Genomic DNA, 20,000 nt, shown 5'->3' on the forward strand with positions numbered 1-20,000 from the left:
CCTCACACAGGCGTGTACTTTACCTCTCACAGGCGTGTACTTTACCTTACACAGGCGTGTACTTTACCTCACACAGGCGTGTACTTTACCTTACACAGGTGTGTACTTTACCTCACACAGGTGTGTACTTTACCTTACACAGGTGTGTACTTTACCTTACACAGGTGTGTTCTTTACCTTACACATGCGTGTACTTTACCTTACACAGGTGTGTACTTTACTTCACACAAGCGTGTACTTTACCTTACACAGGTGTGTACTTTACCTCACACAGGCGTGTACTTTACCTCTCACAGGCGTGTACTTTACCTTACACAGGCGTGTACTTTACCTTACACATGCATGTACTTTACCTCACACAGGCGTGTACTTTACCTCACACAGGCGTGTACTTTACCTTACACAGGCGTGTACTTTACCTTACACAGGTGTGTACTTTACCTCACACAGGTGTGTACTTTACCTTACACAGGTGTGTACTTTACCTTACACATGCATGTACTTTACCTCACACAGGCGTGTACTTTACCTTACACAGGTGTGTACTTTACCTCACACAGGTGTGTACTTTACCTTACACAGGTGTGTACTTTACCTTACACATGCATGTACTTTACCTCACACAGGCGTGTACTTTACCTTACACAGGTGTGTACTTTACCTTACACATGCATGTACTTTACCTCACACAGGCGTGTACTTTACCTTACACAGGTGTGTACTTTACCTTACACAGGTGTGTACTTTACCTCACACAGGTGTGTACTTTACCTTACACAGGTGTGTACTTTACCTTACACATGCATGTACTTTACCTTACACAGGTGTGTACTTTACCTCACACAGGCGTGTACTTTACCTTACACAGGTGTGTACTTTACCTCACACAGGTGTGTACTTTACCTTACGCAGGTGTGTACTTTACCTCACACATGAGCAGGACTTCTATCCCGACGTTTGGAGCCTGAGGTTCCAACTTTCTTTTCCAAAATGCTGTGAGTCACTACTGTAACCTTCTCCTCTGTTTATTCCTGATCACTCCGGAGAATTGAACGTGCTCCAGAGTTTCGTTATCAGATCCGGGCTATGAAATTTCATACTCACGTGTCGAGACCTGAACAGAATACCGTCTCTGCAGTTCAGTTTCCATAATCTAAGAACAGAACAGAGGAACGAATAAATAGAGAGAACGAATCTCTCTCTCTCTGCAACTCTCCAATCGGAATCTAAATTCAAACAGGATTTATTGGCCTGTCTGTGGTACACAACTGTGAACGCAATCACAAATACATACACCATAAACTGATAAACAAACAAATGAATAAATATATTTATACTTGGTCAGTGTGAATAGAGGATTTTGAATGGCTGGAAGGAGTTCAGGTGTGAATAGTGGATTGTGATTGGCTGGAAGGAGTTCAGGTATGAATAGTGGATTGTGATTGGCTGGAAGGAGTTCGGGTGTGAATAGTGGATTGTGATTGGCTGGAAGGAGTTCAGGTGTGAATAGTGGATTGTGATTGGCTAGAAGGAGTTCAGGTATGAATAGTGGATTGTGATTGGCTGGAAGGAGTTCAGGTGTGAATAGAGGATTGTGATTGGCTGGAAGGAGTTCAGGTGTGAATAGTGGGTTGTGATTGGTAACCATATGTGAACCTGTAACCTTAGTAACTTCCAGTTATTTTTCCATCCAGAGTGAGACAGCTGTGTACACATTTCCTGATGTCTGACCTTCATGAAGGATTTTTGCATCATTATTAATTAAGATTTGGTTCAGGGCCACGGAAATCACATACAATAATTCAGACACTTGAAAGCATGAGAATGTGAATCACATTAGATTTGTCATCTACTTATCTGCCCGTCTCTCTTCGTCTCTTTTTGTCTCTGAGTTTGTTTAGATGGTTTGAAGCTAACTGAGGAAATTATCTCAGTAAGGTTGAATGAAGAAGAGTTTCCCTTCACAAAAGATCCCAAGTCGAACCGTTTAAAAGTCATCAACTATCCAAAAACCCTTTAGGAACCCTTGAGGAACTTTTAGAAACCTTTCAGTAGCCCTGTAGGAGCCTTATAGACCATGTCGAGCAGTAAGTGCCAGCAAGACCTTCTCTGCTGTCCTAAACTCCAATCAGATTTCAGTCATCATAGGTTGCTGGGGTCAATGAAATCTGCCTCGAGGCCTTCAGAATCAACAGTGCGGTGCCTTTAGTGTCAAGAACGTGACAATGAAGGTTGATTGAACCAAATAATTGATATATGATATGATGAGATGTTCTGTAAGACATGCAGACTGTAAGATCAGCACAATATTACTCCATTTACACATTATTCACTTTTCCCTTCACTTGAACTCGGAGACCCAAACCTGTTCCAGCATTACAATGCTCCTGTGCACAAAGCAGCTCCATGAAGATCTGCTTTACATGGAATGGAAGTGTGGGGAAGATCTCCTCCTAAAGAGCTCCTATTTGTGTGTCAGTGTGTGTGTGTGTGTGTGTGAGAGAGAGAGAGAGAGAGAGAGAGAGAGAGAGAGAGAGAGAGAGAGTGTGAGAGAGAGAGAGAGAGAGAGAGAGAGAGAGTGTGTGAGAGAGAGAGTGCACACATGGCAAAATTATCTTTAAGAAAGAAAAGTATAATGTGAGAGCAGCTGCAGTGTGTGTGTGTGTGTGTGTGTGTGTGTGTGTGTGTGTGTGTGTGTGTGTGTGTATTTAAGCTAACCTCCACATTGTCCCTCTAAACCCTGCGTGTGACCCAGCGGAGCTGATGTCTGTCTTCTATGTGGTCCAGATGCGAGGCGTCTCTATGGCAACAGCAGGCGGACAGGGATATGTTCAGCCTGACTGCTCAGACATCGGGTACTATGTAGTAACAAGCAGGGAAGGCTGTGTGTGTGTTTGTGTGTGTGTTTGTGTGTGTGTTGTGTGTGTGTGTGTGTGTGTGTGTGTGTGTGTGTGTGTGTGTGTGTGTGTGTGTGTGTGTGTGTGTGTGTTTTCCCCCTCTTATCCCTTTCACACTTCCCAGTAATTCCGTTTTGTTTTTGGGTCAAAGTCTGGAGATATCAGTATTCACAGCACGTGTACTCGGTCAGGTCGGAGCGGTGAGGCCGAGCGCACTGACACAGCGCCGGATCCACACTCTGTAATTACACTCTGTTTCCACACTGTGTTTTCTCCTCCTCTCTCCCTCGTTTCCTTTCTCCTGTCCTCTCTCTCCCGCCCTCCCAGGGGCAAAAGTGATGTGACACATCACTCACATGTGATTGATTTCATGACCTTTGAAGAAAATAAGTTCTTTATGCATGAGAATGGGGTGTGTCTGCAGATGTGTTACGCCAGATGTGAACTACATCAATAAAAGAAAAACAACAAATATAATAATTTCACCTTATGATCACCATCATCATCACCATCATCATCATCATCATCATCATCATCATCATCACTATTATCGCCATTATCACTATTCTCGCCATCATCATCATCACCATCATCACTATTATCACCATCATCACTATTATCACCATCATCATCACCACTGGCATAACCATCATCATCATCATCACCACTATTATCGCCATTATCACTATTCTCGCCATCATCATCACCATCATCACTATTATCACCATCATCACTATTATCACCATTATCATCACCACTGGCATAACCATCATCATCATCATCACCACTATTATCGCCATCATCATTATCACTGTCATAACCATCATCATCACACTGAAACCCGTAGAACATCATATTCCAACTGTGTTGTGTCTCTTCATAAAGAGGGGAGGTGGTAGATTAGTGGTTAAGGCATTGGATCAGAAATTCAAATCCCAGCACCACCATGGTGCCACTGCTGGACCCTTGAGCAAGGCCCTCAACTGCTCAGCTGTAAGTCGCTCTGGATAACCGTGTCTGCAAAATGCCATAAATATATAAAGACACACAAAAACTTCAAGGAAATTCACTTTATTTTGGAAAGGCTCTTTCACCAGAAACTTCTCCAGCTCCAGGATACAGAGCTCCAACCCTGAAACACTTATTCCATCCTAAACACAGTTGTTTTCCTGGAGACCGTGTTGGAGGAGCATTACATGAAGGAACGTACACTAGGAATCATTTCTCTCTGACAGCCACATGTCCTACAGTACGCCATTAACGTTAGACATGATGTACACTTCTGCTGACATGTAGGGGGCGTTGTACCTGGACATTGGGGAATGATGTCATGTACCAGAATGAATAAAATAAAGAAAAGCAGAGCAGAGTCCGAGTTTGAGTTGAAATGAGTTGAGATGAAAAGGGGAGCACGAGGTGATCTCAAAATGTTTTGAGACTCGCTCTGTAAAGCAGAAAACACTTTATTTAGCTACGTTTGCACCCCATCACCTTCAAAACCCGTCCCCTTGCACAACAATACTGTGCACACAATGTTCTTCTGAAACGTGTCCTGGAAGTCTTTTTTTTTATGTGTTAAGCATCTTCTGCGATCCTCTTTGGGTCTCCACAACATTGTCAAAATGGCAAGCTGGATCTTCATCTTCGAGAACAGGGGGAAGTCCTTAGGAGCCAAATCTGGTGAGTAGGGTGGAGGCGTAAATGAGATTGTGTTGTTTCCGGCAAGAAACAAACATGTGAGAAGAGCTCGATGACTGGGTGCGCACGTGGTCAGAACAGAAGACATGGTGAGGCACGTGGTCAGCATAGCGCCAGCTCCTGATGTACACAGGACGACTTATGAATGTCGGTGCTCCCTGTGACTGTGCATGCAGACTTTTGCTGCCATTTTTTGGTGTTATGAAATGTCTTGAAAATGTTTTAAATCACCTCGTACTTTTGCCTCGACAACAAATAAATGGGAATCCTTAAGAAGAAACATGAAAATGATTGCTGGCTCCTGAGGCTGGCTGTTATACTGACATTAAATACAGCAGCACATTATATTTTTTTCTAACGCAATGAACGCCATGTAATGGAATCCTGCAAGTGTGTGTGTAAGGCAAAAACAGATTAAATATAGATTCCATACACCTGTGAGAGTGTTATTTAAGTCTCCATCAGTAAACTGGTGATAATCTCAACAATGATGGAACTATAATGAATAGGCATTTACTGTTGAGGATGAGGATGGGTTCCCCTAAGATTTCTTCCTAGCTCAGTGGTTAAGGTTTTGGGAAGGTTGGGGGTTTTGAGGCAAGCTGCCTCTTTTGGGGCCCTTAACCCTTTTGTGCTCCAGGGGAGACCCTGCACTCTGACCCCAGTGAAATTCTTCATATATCCCTGTGATGTTAGGAAGCTGGGGTCAGAGCTCAGGGTTTCCTTTGGAGCACAGATGGTTAAGGGCTTTGCTCTTGGGCCCCAAGGGTGGCAGATTGATTTGAACCCCAAACCTTCCGATCAGTAACCCAATGCTTTAACCACTGATCTACATCACCCCTCCGTATAAATTATAGGTATTAAATTATACATTTAAAATATATATATCTGTATAATGTTTTATTATTCCATTAGACACCGTTCTAAAAATCGAAAGCCTGAAACCTCGAATCTTTCATCCGAATGGAACTTACAGGATGTGTGGTGTATTCAGGGCGGTCTCAAACCCCTCGAGTACACAACCTGGATACACTTCCCCAACTCGACCAATCAGGTGTTGACTCACAGATTGTCCAGAAATACAATGCTTTTGGAAGAACAGCAAGAGAGACACCCCTCATGGGCATGAAGCCCCATGTCTACTAGCAGAAATTTACACCAGACCTCAGTCATCAGGCATGACGATGTTTTGCATGTTAAGAAATGAGGCAGGTTTGGTAAGTTTTGTTCGGATAAGCTGCAATCTTTTGGTCTAAATACCATGTGACGTCTTTCCACATCATGTCGGCATTGTTGGTATGGCACCACGGAATGCCGTATCCAGCTGCGTTTCTCTGGAAACTGTTTTCATCAATGGACCAAAATCTAATGATGAATCTGTCCGCATGGTGTCTAAAATACCACATATTTATAAACCTGTGTGAAAGCAATATCAGACAAAACATCAGACAATCCAGCTGTGGCACTGAATATCAGCACAGCTGGAGCAACCCGATGTTCATTACAACAGCACTCTCGCTTATTGCTGAAGTATATTAGCCCTCAACACATACATCATAAGTGTGTAAGTTCATCGTTCCCGTCGTATCCGGTCAGCTTCTGCCAGAGCAGTCACATAGACCTTGGCAAAGACACTGGCAGAATCCATAAACGAGACACACAGTAAGGCTGGTGGGCACGAGGCTGACACACACAACCCCCAGAGTCACTCTTTGAATCACCAGTAAGTATATTCCTAGCGGCAGGGACCCAAAGTAAAAGAAACCCAACAACCATACGAGAATCCGTGGTACGTGATTGCAAAACTTGGTGAACGCGTCTTGGTCTATGGTACCTCCATGTGAGGCCATCGATACGGAGTCCAGGCTGTGCTCCCCATAGTCATCGGAGCTACCCATGCGACTGGGTGAATGCTGCGTGTCTCTCTGGACCTCCATAATGGTGATGACCAGGCAGTTGGAAGAGTCGTGGTAGGGGCTATTGCTGGATGACAAGCTCTTGGGTGTTAGCACCACCTCATTGCCATGGTCTGAGCTCCAGCACTTTTCCCGGAGTGCCAGGAAGGACATGATGTTTAAGTCGTCCGGCAGCACCGCCACCTCGTAGTCGCTAACTCTCGTCTCGTGCCGGCAGAAGGGACAGCAGATGCAGCCCGAGCTGTCTCCGATGTCCAGGATCTTGTTAAGGCAGCGAGCACACACCCGGTGCAGGCAGTCCAGTATCTTAGGCTTACGGCTTTGGATGTTGTAGCGCTGGTAGCAGATCTTGCACTCCATCTCATCGCTGGTGTTCGTGGCATTGGGGTTAAAACTAGCGCTTGGATTTAAGGAAGCATTAGCAACCGATACGGGGCTTTCCCACACACTAGGCTGGGTTTTAGCATTGGGATTAGCATTTGCATTAATGTCGTTGCTGGGATTAGCAGGCCTCTCCTCTGGTTCAGCCTGAGTGCAGCTCATCTTGGCATCATACTCTGTAGAAAACAAGAGAGAAGAACTTTAATGTGTATGAACGTTGTTGTGGATGTGTTTTTATTTAGATTGCTTACAAAAAATTTGAATAAAGTCACCTTTTGTTCCCACCCAGGTTATTAAATCTTATATATAGACTGGAGATGTTCCTTCATGCTTTAGTTGATTGTCTGTAGCATCTGTCTGAAAACCCAAGCAGGAACATTAGTTGTAAGTGAGAGAATAAAATGGAGCAGGATCTTCCCCATAACTAATAACCTGCAGGAGGATCAACTTTTCTGTCAAAGCCATCTGTTTTGGGTTTTCCACAGCAGAGAAACGTGGCATGCAATTAATCCCAAATTAATTATATCACAGAGACAGAGTTGTGGAATGCTGGATTTTAGGCAGATGTGTACAGATGTGCATGCTTGGATTAAACCCAGGCTGTAGCTGTCAATCAAATAAATTAGGGTGAGAGAGGGAGCTTCATTAATGTCTTCTCTCTCTCTCTCTCTCTCTCTCTCTCTCTCTCTCTCTCTCTCTCTCTCTCTCTCTCTCTCTCTCTCTCTCCATCATCACATACTAACATTTTGGCCGAAACTGAGTACAGATTTATGAAAATAATAAATAAATAAATAAATAAATAAATACAACCCCAGTTCCAAAAAAGTCTGGGTGCTATGCAAAATGTAAATAAAAAACAGAATGCAATAAGAATAGATACCATTTTAAGAAAAGAATAAGGTCATTTTGAATTTGATGGATGCAACAAGTCTCAAAAAATAGGGTCAGGACTGTGTTTCGAACTGTGTGGCATCACATCTTCTCTTCACATACATCTGGGAACTGAGGAGACCAGTTTCTAAGGTTTTGGCAGCAGAACGTTGTCCCATATGTGTCTGATACAGGATACATGATCAACACTTCTGGGTCTTCTTTGTTGTGTTTTTTGTTTCATGATGCACCAAATGTTTTAAAATGGTAAAAGGTCGAGACTGCAGGCAGGCCAGTTCAGCCCCCGGACTCTTCTACTATGAAGTCATGCTGTTGTAATAGATGCACTATGCATTTAGCATTGTCTTGCTCAAATATGCAACATCTTCCCTGAAAAAGTTGTTTTCTGCACTGGTGGAGCCTTTCCAAATGAGCAAGCTGCCCATTCCACAGGCCGGATGGTCCCGCTCCTCTTTAGTCCAGAGGACATGGTGTCCATGGTTTCCAGAAAGAAATTAAAATTTCGATTCGTCTGACCACAGAACAGTTTTCTATTTTGCTTCAGTACATTTTAAATGAGCTTTGGCAAAGAGAGGATGGCGATGTTTCTGGATCATGTTTACACATTCCTTCTTCTTTACATGATAGAGATTTAACCTGCATTTGTAAAAGACGTTGCAAACTGTGTTTACAGACAATGATGGCAGAATTCCGATCCTGTGCTCAGTATTCCATCATTTCATGAGGAGCTCATCTCTCTCATACACAATCTACACCAAGGAAGCATGTTTTATCCTTCAGACCGCTGTCACGAATCCTATGTTTCATAACAAGTCCAACATTCAGAAGAAGCTGCGGGTTTTTTTAGGGAAGTGGTGTTCTGTCCCAGCTCTGAAATAGACCGAGCTCTGCATATTTTATAGACCTCCTTGCTCTTACAAACATGGTGCAGCTCTAATTCGATAAGATAAGCAGCATGAGGCCTTCCTGAGGAAACAGTACAACATCCTGGACCAGAATTAGGATTTGAATTAGGAGGAACGCCTTTCTTTTTCTACCAGACTTGAGAAACCTGCTATGAAGGAAAATCTTCATCGTTTTGATTTGATTATAAATAAGTTGACTATCTTTGTACCCACTATGGCCAAAGGTATTGGGACACCTGTGTTTTCCAGCCCCTGTGCACAAAGCCAGCTCCATGAAGACCGGCTTAACATGGGTTGGATTGGAAGATCTGCTGTAGAGCTACATTTTATGGTCCATTACAGGATTGACATTTTACAGTAGAGAAACACACTAGCTCGCTCTTATTGCAGTGAGTCTCAGCTCGCTCTCCTCTAAAGATCTGATATCATTATCTGCAGCTTTTTGTTCCCATCAATTACAGACCTGAGGCTTGTTAGTGATCTGTATCACACTGTGCTTATGGTTCATTGGAAAAAAAACCCGTCCATAATCATGGATTTTATGTTAATGTTGATGTTTACTGCCTTGTTTTTGCCCCAGGATACTGGTCATCACACTGCTCTCGCCAGATCAGAAGACAGAGCCGATCAATAGGATTTATCACTTTAATATGACCACAGAGTTTAATGGTGATCGTTGCATATCCCCCTGAGGCTCATTTCAGGCTTCTGACATCATAAACCTGATGGGCAAATCAGAGCTCTCGCCTCCTGTAGTGTTCCTCACACACTCAGACAGGAAGACTTCCCTTTATACAGCTGATATCTTTATACAGTAACTCCATTTATCTATCATATAAAAGTATTATTATTATTATTATTATTATTATTATTATTATTATTATTATAAAGGCAGTTATTGGGATGAGGAATTAATTTTTATCAGCCACATGTGTATTTTAATATACTGTACATACTTTTGTCTGTCTGTCTGTCTGCCTGCCTGCCTGCCTGCCTGCTTGCCTGCCTGCCTGCCATCTTCAATATATTTTTTGGAAACATCTATTTCTCTTCCTCAATTTCTTTCTTCTTTTTTTCATAGACACACCTATCTCTCTGTCTGTCTGTCTGTCTGTCTGTCTGTCTGTCTGTCTGTCTGTCTAACTGTTTATCTGTGTATCTGTTTGTCTGTCTGCATCTTTCTATCTTTTTAAAAACATTTATTTTTCTCTCACTTTTCTCTCACTTTTTCTCAATTTCTCTCTACTTTCTCTTAAACACGTCTGTCTGTCTGTCTGTCTGTCTGTCTGTCTGTCTGTCTGTCTGTCTGTCCGTTCGTCTGTCCGTTCGTCTGTCTTATTTAGAAACATCTATTTCTCTCTCTTTTTTTCTCCTAGACACACAAATCTGTCTGCCTGTCTGTCTTTGTCTCATTCAAACACACATTGTTCTCTCTCTGTCTTTCTCTCTCTCTCCCTCACACACACACACACACACACACACACACACACACACACACACACACACACACACACACACACACACACATACACATACACACACACACAGGGTGTATCAGCTGAACCCCTTAAAAAAACAACTTAACATCATATCAATCCTGTAGGCACTAAATGGTGCGCAAAACAAAAAACATCCGGTGAGCTGCATGTCTGCAGGTGATTAAAACCTGAAGATTGAATGAAACATGAAAATATTTCCTCATTCTTTTCACTCGCTACTAATAATAATAAGATCCCCTTATTGCCCATTAATTATTTATTACTGTTTTTTTTTTTTTTTTTGAAAAATATTTCACGCTCGATTGCTCTCGATGTATAAAATCAATAATGAATCCACTTCCAGTGTATTTACATTTTACTGATAACCTTCTGGAGTCTGGGCTCAGAACCTGAAGTAAACATCTACACTTTGACCCACGTTCTAAAAAAAACATTCCCTTGGCGTTTGCATTTCCATGGTCTTTGCCTTGTATCTCAGTCTCCACCTGGTCTTTTTCTGATCTCTGTAATTTTCCTGCACAATGCACCTCTATATGTGCACACTGTGTAACTGTATTGAGCTGCTCTTTGCTCATGACATGATACCTGCACTTTTTATGCAACTCCAATTTCCAAAAAGTTGGGACACTGTGTAAAATGTAAATAAAAACAGAACTCAGTGATTTGTAAATATCAAACCCATGTTTTATTTACAATAGAAAATAGAAAACATATTAAATGTATAAACTGAGAATATGTACCATTTTAAGGAGAAGATAAGGTCACTTTGAATTTTATTGCTGCAACAAAAAGTTGGGACAGGGCCATGTTTCCCTAACATCACGTAACATCACGTCTTCTTTTAACAACATGTTTGTAGAAGTTGCTTAAGTATCGAGAAAGGAATGTTGTCCCATGTGTGTCTGATACAGGATTCTATCTGCTCAACAGTCCTGGTCTTCCTCGTTGTGTTTTTCACTTCATGATGCTCCAAATGTTTTTAAATGGCGGAAGGTCTTAAGGCGTTAATGAGCCCATGCAGTGATTTTCATTACAGAATCGTGACTCTCTTAAATACAGTGCCGTCTGAGAGCCTGAAGATCATGGTATTGTATAGATTTTTCCCCCTTTTCCCTTGTGCACAGAGATTTCTTAAGAATTTTTAGAGACGTGTTGCAGCTATCAAATTTAAAATGAGTTTATTATTTTCCCCAAAAATGGTACATTTTCCTCGGTTTCAACATTTGATATGGTTTCTATGTTCTATTGTAAATAAAATATGGGTTTATAAGATTTGCAAATCATTGTATTCTGTTTTTATTTACATTTTTCGCAGTGTTTTAATTTTTTTGGAATTGCAGTTGCACAACATAATATACTGTATGTACATGTGTCCTTATGGTTCAGTGTTTGTAACAGATGCAGGTGAGATACAGGATATAAACCTGCACGGCATGTTGATGTCTTTCTTCAGCCTTCAGCGTGTGTGTGTCTGTGTGTGTGTGTGTAGAGTGTGCAGCTGCATGCGCTCGTACCCGGTGTGTGTGAGGAGAAAACACTGCCACACTTACGCTCCATTAAGCTGCATTAAGCACTAATCACTGTTCCGCTTTAAACCGAGCCGTCTTATTGATCTCCTCCGCCGTCACAGTCAGTGTGCGTGTTTCAGTGTGTCACAGTGTGTGTCTCAATGTGTGTTGCAGTGTGTGTCGCAGTCTGTGTCTTAGTGTGTGTTTCAGTGTGTGTCTCACTGTTTGTCTCAGTGTGTCTCACTGTATGTCTCGCTGTATGTCTCAGTGTGTGTTAGGGCTGGGCGATATAGCCTAAAAAAAAAATATCCCCGATTTTTTCACAAAAAATCCGATTTGCGATTTAAATCGATTTTTCCCCCCTGCTTAAAATCAATCCGCATATGACAAAGAAAATGTTCAAAAAAAGGTTTTAACTTTATTAAATAAAGTTTATTTACCCTTCTGGGATTATAACCCACTTTGGGTTAAAGTGCAATCAGAAACAACAAGCCAAAAATACAAGCTGGCGGCCCTGCCATTGTAAATTGTGAAAATAGAACGTAACATAACATAAAATGAGCAAACCTACAAAGAAAAATGTTTTATGAGTGTTTAAATGTGGAACATGATTGAAAATGCACCTGAGGATTTGAGATATTTTGCCTTTACTTTTCTCCAAAACTCCACAGTAAAATGAGATAAAATGTAACAGACAGGGACACTGTTAATAAAAATCATTTGAAAGATTGAGCAAACTTATAAAGAAAACGAGTGTTTTATGAGTGTTTGAATATGGTGAATCAAATGCTCTGATTTTTCTGTTTCTTAACGGAAAAGTCATTCTGAAGCGTCTTTACGGGTATTTTGACCGCTCCCACCACCCATACCGGAAGTGTACGATTAGACGCGCAACACAAAACTGCTTGCGGCTGCTTAACCGTGTATTTTCAAGAAGTGGCTGTTTAACCGCAGCCTTGTGCTGCCGCTGTCTTGTTCATGTTGTAGGACCCTGCATCTCTCCCACTCGACAGCATGCCTCTGTTTGAGGTGCTGCAGTAAAGTGGTGGTACTAATACCTTTGTTTGCTCGCTGCCATGTTGTTTGTGTATCTCTATGGAAAACGCGGGGGGAGGGATGAGTTTGTTCAAAACTATGGAAGCCCAGAGGGGAGCGTCGGCGGACATTAAAGGGAAACCCACGTTTTTATTAAAACAGATCGATGTAAACTACACATTCGAGTTAATCGATTTATCGCCCAGCCCTAGTTTGTGTCTCAGTTTGTGTTTTAGTGTGTGTTTCACTGTGTCTCACTGTATGTCTCAGTGTGTGTCGCAGTTTGTGTCTGACTGTGTGTCGCAGTGTGTGTCTTAGTGTTTTCATGTGTGTTGCAGTGTGTGTCGCAGTGTGTCTCACTGTGTCGCAGTGTGTTTTTATGTGTCCCTCACTGTGTGTCTCTCACTGTGTGACGCAGTGTGTCTCGCAGTGTGTCTCAGTGTGTCTCAGTGTGTTTCGCAGTGTGTCTCAGTGTGTGTCGCAGTGTGTGTCGCAATGTGTGTTGCGGTGTGTCTCGCAATGTGTGTCTCAGTGTGTGTCTCACTGTGTTTTGCTGTGTGTCTAATTGTGTGTCACAGTAGAAAGAACATTACTTATAATCTTATACTCCAGTGCTTATGTTAGTTCTCACTCTCCAGTGTTCTGTATTGTTGAAAGATTTATGATTAAACTCTTGATGTCACCCAAATGAGGATGGGTTCCCCTTTTGATTCTGGTTCCTCTCAAGGTTTCTTCCTCATAACATCTAAGGGGGGGTTTTTCCTTTTCACATCGCCACGGTGCTCATCAGGGATAAACACACACCATTCACCTTCACTGTTGATTTCTGTAAAGCTGCTTTGAGACAATGTCTGTTGTGAAAAGCGCAATACAAATAAACTTGACTTGACTTTTGTGTCGTGGTGTGTGTTGCGGTGTGTGTCTCAGTATGTGTCACAGTGTGTTTCGCAGTGTGTGTGTTTTTGTGTTTCTGTGTGTCGCAGTGTGTTTCTCAGTGTGTCGCAGTGTGTTGCAGTGTGTCTCAGTGTGTTTCACTGTGTCGCAGTGTGTTTTGCATTGTGTCGCAGTGTGTGTCTCAGTGTGTTTTACTGTGTCACAGTGTGTGTCTCAGTGTGTTTTACTGTGTCGCAGTGTGTGTCTGTGTGTTTTGCAGTGTGTCTCAGTGTGTTTCGCAGTGTGTGTCGCAGTGTGTTTTCTCAGTGTGTCGCAGTGTGTTTTCTCAGTGTGTCGCAGTGTGTTTTCTCAGTGTGTCGCAGTGTGTGTCTGTGTGTTTTGCAGTGTGTGTCTCAGTGTGTTTCGCAGTGTGTGTCGCAGTGTGTTTTCTCAGTGTGTCGCAGTGTGTTTTCTCAGTGTGTCGCAGTGTGTTTTCTCAGTGTGTCGCAGTGTGTGTCTGTGTGTTTTGCAGTGTGTGTCTCAGTGTGTTTCGCAGTGTGTATCGCAGTGTGTTTTCTCAGTGTGTCGCAGTGTGTTTTCTCAGTGTGTCGCAGTGTGTTTTCTCAGTGTGTCGCAGTGTGTTTTCTCAGTGTGTCGCAGTGTGTGTCTGTGTGTTTTGCAGTGTGTCTCAGTGTGTTTCGCAGTGTGTGTCTGTGTGTTTTGCAGTGTGTCTCAGTGTGTTTCGCAGTGTGTGTCGCAGTGTGTTTTCTCAGTGTGTCGCAGTGTGTTTTCTCAGTGTGTCGCAGTGTGTTTTCTCAGTGTGTCGCAGTGTGTGTCTGTGTGTTTTGCAGTGTGTGTCTCAGTGTGTTTCGCAGTGTGTGTCGCAGTGTGTTTTCTCAGTGTGTCGCAGTGTGTTTTCTCAGTGTGTCGCAGTGTGTTTTCTCAGTGTGTCGCAGTGTGTGTCTGTGTGTTTTGCAGTGTGTGTCTCAGTGTGTTTCGCAGTGTGTATCGCAGTGTGTTTTCTCAGTGTGTCGCAGTGTGTTTTCTCAGTGTGTCGCAGTGTGTGTCTGTGTGTTTTGCAGTGTGTGTCTCAGTGTGTTTCGCAGTGTGTATCGCAGTGTGTTTTCTCAGTGTGTCGCAGTGTGTTTTCTCAGTGTGTCGCAGTGTGTGTCTGTGTGTTTTGCAGTGTGTGTCTCAGTGTGTTTCGCAGTGTGTGTCGCAGTGTGTTTTCTCAGTGTGTTTTCTCAGTGTGTCGCAGTGTGTTTTCTCAGTGTGTCGCAGTGTGCGCAGCAGAATGAGGCAGGACGGTTTAATTATTAAAACAAGCAGCACATTCCATATAACACTCACTTCACTTCAGGTTATAGATCAATACAATACAAGTGATCGTTGCTTTAACAGAAGGAAGTTGTACTTCACCAGGAAAATACACTTTACAATTTAGTATGAGGACACCTGACCATATCACCATATGGTTCTGTGTTGCATCTCTACTAATAATGTAGCTGTTGGTGTTAACCCCTTGTGCTGTTTCCATCCAATCACAATCCAGTATGGGATTAGTATTAATACAACGTGTCAGGAGACGGCAAAATTCTCAAATTGGCCACAATTTAAATGTTTTATATTAATGATAAATATTTGTATAGTTATTTGAATAGTTGAAGATTTGATGCTTCGATAGGAGGAGTCTGATTCGACTACCGATCCCACAGTCGAATCGTCGCAGAGGTGTTCTGAAACGAGGCTCATACCATTTTAGTTATAAGGGGGTGCTCAATGTCTGATTTTACATAGAGCTACTGTTTTTCCCCCAATAGGGCAATACACAGCCTGTTATGACAATGCTGTAAATAAAAATGTGAAAAGAAGCTTTTAATGAATATTTTTATGTGCGTGAATAAATCCAAACCCCCTACTGACAGATTTAAGTTTCACTTTCACGATCCGTGAGCGACACAGGAGGGTCTCGGCAGCAGGGATTTAAATATCGAACGTCTGGGAGATTCTGTAAAGTTCTATTCCGTTCTAATTTAATTCTATAAATTAATTTTTGATTGTTTTTTGGGGGCATTGATGTTGTGCTGTACTCAGAGAGCGCTCTCACAGGTCGCTTTAGCCAATCTCATTTGATTTGCCGACACGTAAAATGCAAATCCTGTCCGCAGTGTGGCCTTTCTGCAGTTATTTATTTATTTATTGATCCGTACATCATGGTATGTTATGGCTTTCAAATGTTATGAGCAATTGTGTGTGTGTGTGTGTGTGTGTGTGTGTGTGTGTGTGTGTGTGTGTGTGTGTGTGTGTGTGTGTGTGTGTGTGTGTTTGTGTCTGTGTATGTGTGTATCTGTTTCTCTCTCTCTCTTTCTTTTTCTCTCATATACAGTGAGGAAAATAAGTATTGGAACACCCTGCTATTTTGCAAGTTCTTCCATCATGGAGGGTCTGAAATTGTCATCGTAGGTGCATGTCCACTGTGAGAGACATAATCTAAAAAAAAAATCCAGAAAACACAATGTATAATTTTTAAACTATTTATTTGTATGATGCAGCTGCAAATAAGTATTTGAACACCTGAGAAAGTCAATGTTAATATTTGGTACAGGAGCCTTTGTTTGCAATTACAGAGGTCAAACGTTTCCTGTAGTTTTTCTCCAGGTTTGCACACACTGCAGGAGGGATTTTGGCCCACTCCTCCACACAGATCTTCTCGAGATCAGTCAGGTTTCTGGCCTGTCGCTGAGAAACACGGAGTTTGAGCTCCCTCCAAAGATTCTCTATTGGGTTTAGGTCTGGAGACTGGCTAGGCCACGCCAGAACCTTGATATGCTTCTTACAGAGCCACTCCTTGGTTATCCTGGCTGTGTGCTTCGGGTCATTGTCATGTTGGAAGACCCAGCCTCGACCCATCTTCAATGCTCTAACTGAGGGAAGAAGGTTGTTCCCCAAAATCTCGCAATACATGGCCCCGGTCATCCTCTCCTTAATACAGTGCAGTCGCCCTGTCCCATGTGCAGAAAAACACACCCAAAGCATAATGCTACCACCCCCATGCTTTATAGTAGGGATGGTGTTCTTGGGATGGTACTCATCATTCTTCTTCCTCCAAACATGTTTAGTGGAATTATGACCCAAAAGTTCTATTTTGGTCTCATCTGACCACATGACTTTCTCCCAAGACTCCTCTGAATCATTCAAATGGTCATTGGCAAACTTAAGACGTGCCTGGACATGTGCTGGTTTAAGCAGGGGAACCTTCCATGCCATGCATGATTTCAAACCATGACGTCTTAGTGTATTACCAACAGTAACCTTGGAAACGGTGGTCCCAGCTCTTTTCAGGTCATTGACGAGCTCCTCCTGTGTAGTTCTGGGCTGATTTCTCACCTTCCTTAGGATCATTGAGACCCCACGAGGTGAGATCTTGCATGGAGCCCCAGTCCGAGGGAGATTGACAGTCATGTTTAGCTTCTTCCATTTTCTAATGATTGCTCCAACAGTGGACCTTTTTTCACCAAGCTGCTTGGCAATTTCCCAGTAGCCCTTTCCAGCCTTGTGGAGGTGTACAATTTTGTCTCTAGTGTCTTTGGACAGCTCTTTGGTCTTGGCCATGTTAGTAGTTGGATTCTTACTGATTGTATGGGGTGGACAGGTGTCTTTATGCAGCTAACGACCTCAAACAGGTGCATCTAATTTAGGATAATAAATGTAGTGGAGGTGGACATTTTAAAGGCAGACTAACAGGTCTTTGAGGGTCAGAATTCTAGCTGATAGACAGATGTTCAAATACTTATTTGCAGCTGTATCATACAAATAAATAGATTAAAAATTATACATTGTGATTTCTGGATTTTTTTTTTTTAGATTATGTCTCTCACAGTGGGCATGCACCTACGATGACAATTTCAGACCCCTCCCCTATATATATATATATATATATATATATATATATATATATATATATATATATATATATATATATATATATTGTATATATATATATATATTGTATATGTGTGTGTGTGTGTGTGTGTGTGTGTGTGTGTGTGTATGTGTGAAAATATATACACATTCAGGTGAATTAATTATAATAAGTTTTAGAACAATCCCATGTCCCATGTTGTCTCTCGAACCATAAATCATTTGGCTTTTCCATTTATCAGCTCCAGATGTTGTGTGTTTTGAATGTTTGTGTAAAATATATAATAATAAGTGTGTAGTGTTGTTGCCATGGTTGCTGTCCCCCTCTGGTTTCTCTGTAGAAACATCAGGGAGTATTTATTCATCTCTAGCTGAAATAATTGGGCTTTTCCGGCACGTTAAGGCTGTGATGATGAGCAGGTTATGATTAGAGTCTTGATGCTGGGAAGATGTGAAGATGAAGAAACTGGGCTTAAAGTCAAGCAGAAGCAGCCTTTAGTTCAGTTCTTCACGTTTCCTTTAATTAATATGTGATTTAAGCTGTTGGTATGTAAAAGAAGAGAGTGCTAGCTCAGTGGTTAAGGTGCTGGGCTACTGGTCGGAAGGTCATGAGTTCAAGCCCTGGTATCGCCAAACTGCCACTCTTGGGCCCTTGAGCAAGGCCCTTAACCCTCTGTGCTCCAGGGGCACTGTATCATCTCTGACCCCAGTTTTAGGACAAGCTGGGATACGCGAAGAAAAGGATTTTATTGTGCCGTAACATACATGTGACAAATAAAGCAAATTCTATTCAATTCTATAAAGCAGCCACAATGTGGTGTTTAAAAGCTTAAAGGTCATTTCAAGGACGCTTCCCCCCTGTGCAAATTAATATAAAATGACAGGACATTTCCCGAGGCTCATTTCTGTTTTGGTTATATCTATGTTGATGATAATGTTCTCCCCACAAATATTCTTACAAAGGTTACTCCAGAATTGCCAAAGTAAGCCTTGATGATGATGATGATGATGATGATGATGATGATGATTTTTATTATTACTTCTGCTCTAGTTTATACATAAAGTTATTTCTTTCACTTTCCCATTCATACAATTATTCAATCAACCAATCATGTGGCATTAGCAGCCTGTATATAATGATCCAGACCAGCAGATAAGTTCAGGCTCAGGTTCGGGTCTCCTTGTTCAAGTGAAGGGAGAATTTCATGCTACTGCTTCAAACTACAGCTAGCATGTAAAAGAGTGAGAGGAGTGAGTTTGATCAGCAGACTCTTCTCAGGAGACTCGGGGTGTTGTGTAAATGACACTGAAATGTCACCTTCTCACAAACATCTCTCCAGCTCATCTTCTCCACTTCTCTCTTAGCGTTCATCCAACATCACCTTTGGTTCCCTTCCAGAAAATATCAGGAAGCCATTGCGCCATAAAGCAATAAAAACGAGCTTCTTGTTCGTATAAATAAGAAATAAAAATGATTAAAGACCCATTTAATTTCTTCGTTAGGTTTTCTTTTTTTCAGCGATTAGTCACCGCATGACAGCTGCTGTCAGAAACGATCGCTCCGGATGACTGACCGTGTCGAGTTTGTCCAGCGTTTCTCTCTGTCTGTCCACGAACACTGAGCTCGGAGATCTGCATCACGCCTGGAGATGAATATAGAGGCTTTTGCTTATAAGAGTGTTTTTGTATTTTTTCTAAAGGTTGGACATCTATATTGGATCGGATTTGGGATTTGATCAGATTATGTACAGCTACTTAGAGTTTATACAAGGAATTATTTATTTCAAATCATTTATATGGCATTTGGCAGACGCCCCCATCCAGAGCGACTTAGTTATCTGATTTATACAGCTAAGATATTGAGGGTTAAGGGCCTTGCTCAAGGGCCCATCAGTGGCAGCTTTGTGATGGTGGGATTTAAACCCATGACTTTCCGATCAGTGGTCTAACATCTTATCCACAGACATTTTTTGATTGTGTTTAGATCAGAGAGTTTTCTCATTATTGATTATATATGAAGGAAGAAAAGAAATTATATTATAATATGTATTTTATTTAAAAAAAATTTGGTGAATAATAAGTTATTTTTACACATTTGTTCACTCCAGATTCTTCTGTGAACATCACCGCCACCACACACGGCTCGTCTGGTCTTACACCATTCAAGCTCTTCTCATTACTCTTTTTTTTTTTTTTTTTTTTTAAAGATCCTCATTTTTATTTTTTATTTAATGAATATTTCTTAAACAAATGACAATTTGTTTCGGTTTAGTTTAGAAATCAGTTTTAAGTCGACGTCATGCTCCTTGTGGAAGCTCATCATCACTCAGTACAGATCCAGAAACTGTTAGGATGCTTCATGATTCTGTAAAAAAACTCTAAAGCCATCTCTTCATCGCATGGCTCCGCCCCATTTTTCTCACGATAAACCAATTTGAGTCGCAGCAAAACAGAACCAACGACCCGCTCGTTTCTT

At 41.8% G+C, this 20,000-nt stretch overlaps 2 protein-coding genes across 5 annotated transcripts in view; one reads left to right on the forward strand and one right to left on the reverse strand.

Moving 5' to 3' along the window:
• The window catches only part of cep89 (centrosomal protein 89), a 58,745-nt gene that overhangs the window by 27,756 nt on the left and 10,989 nt on the right, over positions 1-20,000 (forward strand). The window lies entirely within an intron of this gene.
• The window catches only part of LOC310730951 (E3 ubiquitin-protein ligase RNF182), an 18,019-nt gene continuing 1,797 nt past the window's right edge, over positions 3,779-20,000 (reverse strand). Inside the window, exons 2-3 of one of the 3 annotated variants that reach the window (XM_083550189.1) lie at positions 7,165-7,249; positions 3,779-7,068 (exon numbers count right to left, since the gene is read on the reverse strand). In XM_083550189.1, the coding sequence (XP_083406315.1) occupies positions 6,188-7,054 (867 nt within the window). In that variant the 5' untranslated portion in view covers positions 7,055-7,068; positions 7,165-7,249 and the 3' untranslated portion in view covers positions 3,779-6,187. Of the gene's footprint in view, positions 7,069-7,164; positions 7,585-20,000 lie in introns of those variants that run through there. The other 2 variants (XM_083550190.1, XM_083550188.1) reach the window with 2 other exon arrangements.

Source organism: Silurus aristotelis (genome assembly GCF_946808225.1).
Source record: "Silurus aristotelis genome assembly, chromosome: 9".
Lineage (NCBI taxonomy): Eukaryota > Metazoa > Chordata > Actinopteri > Siluriformes > Siluridae > Silurus > Silurus aristotelis.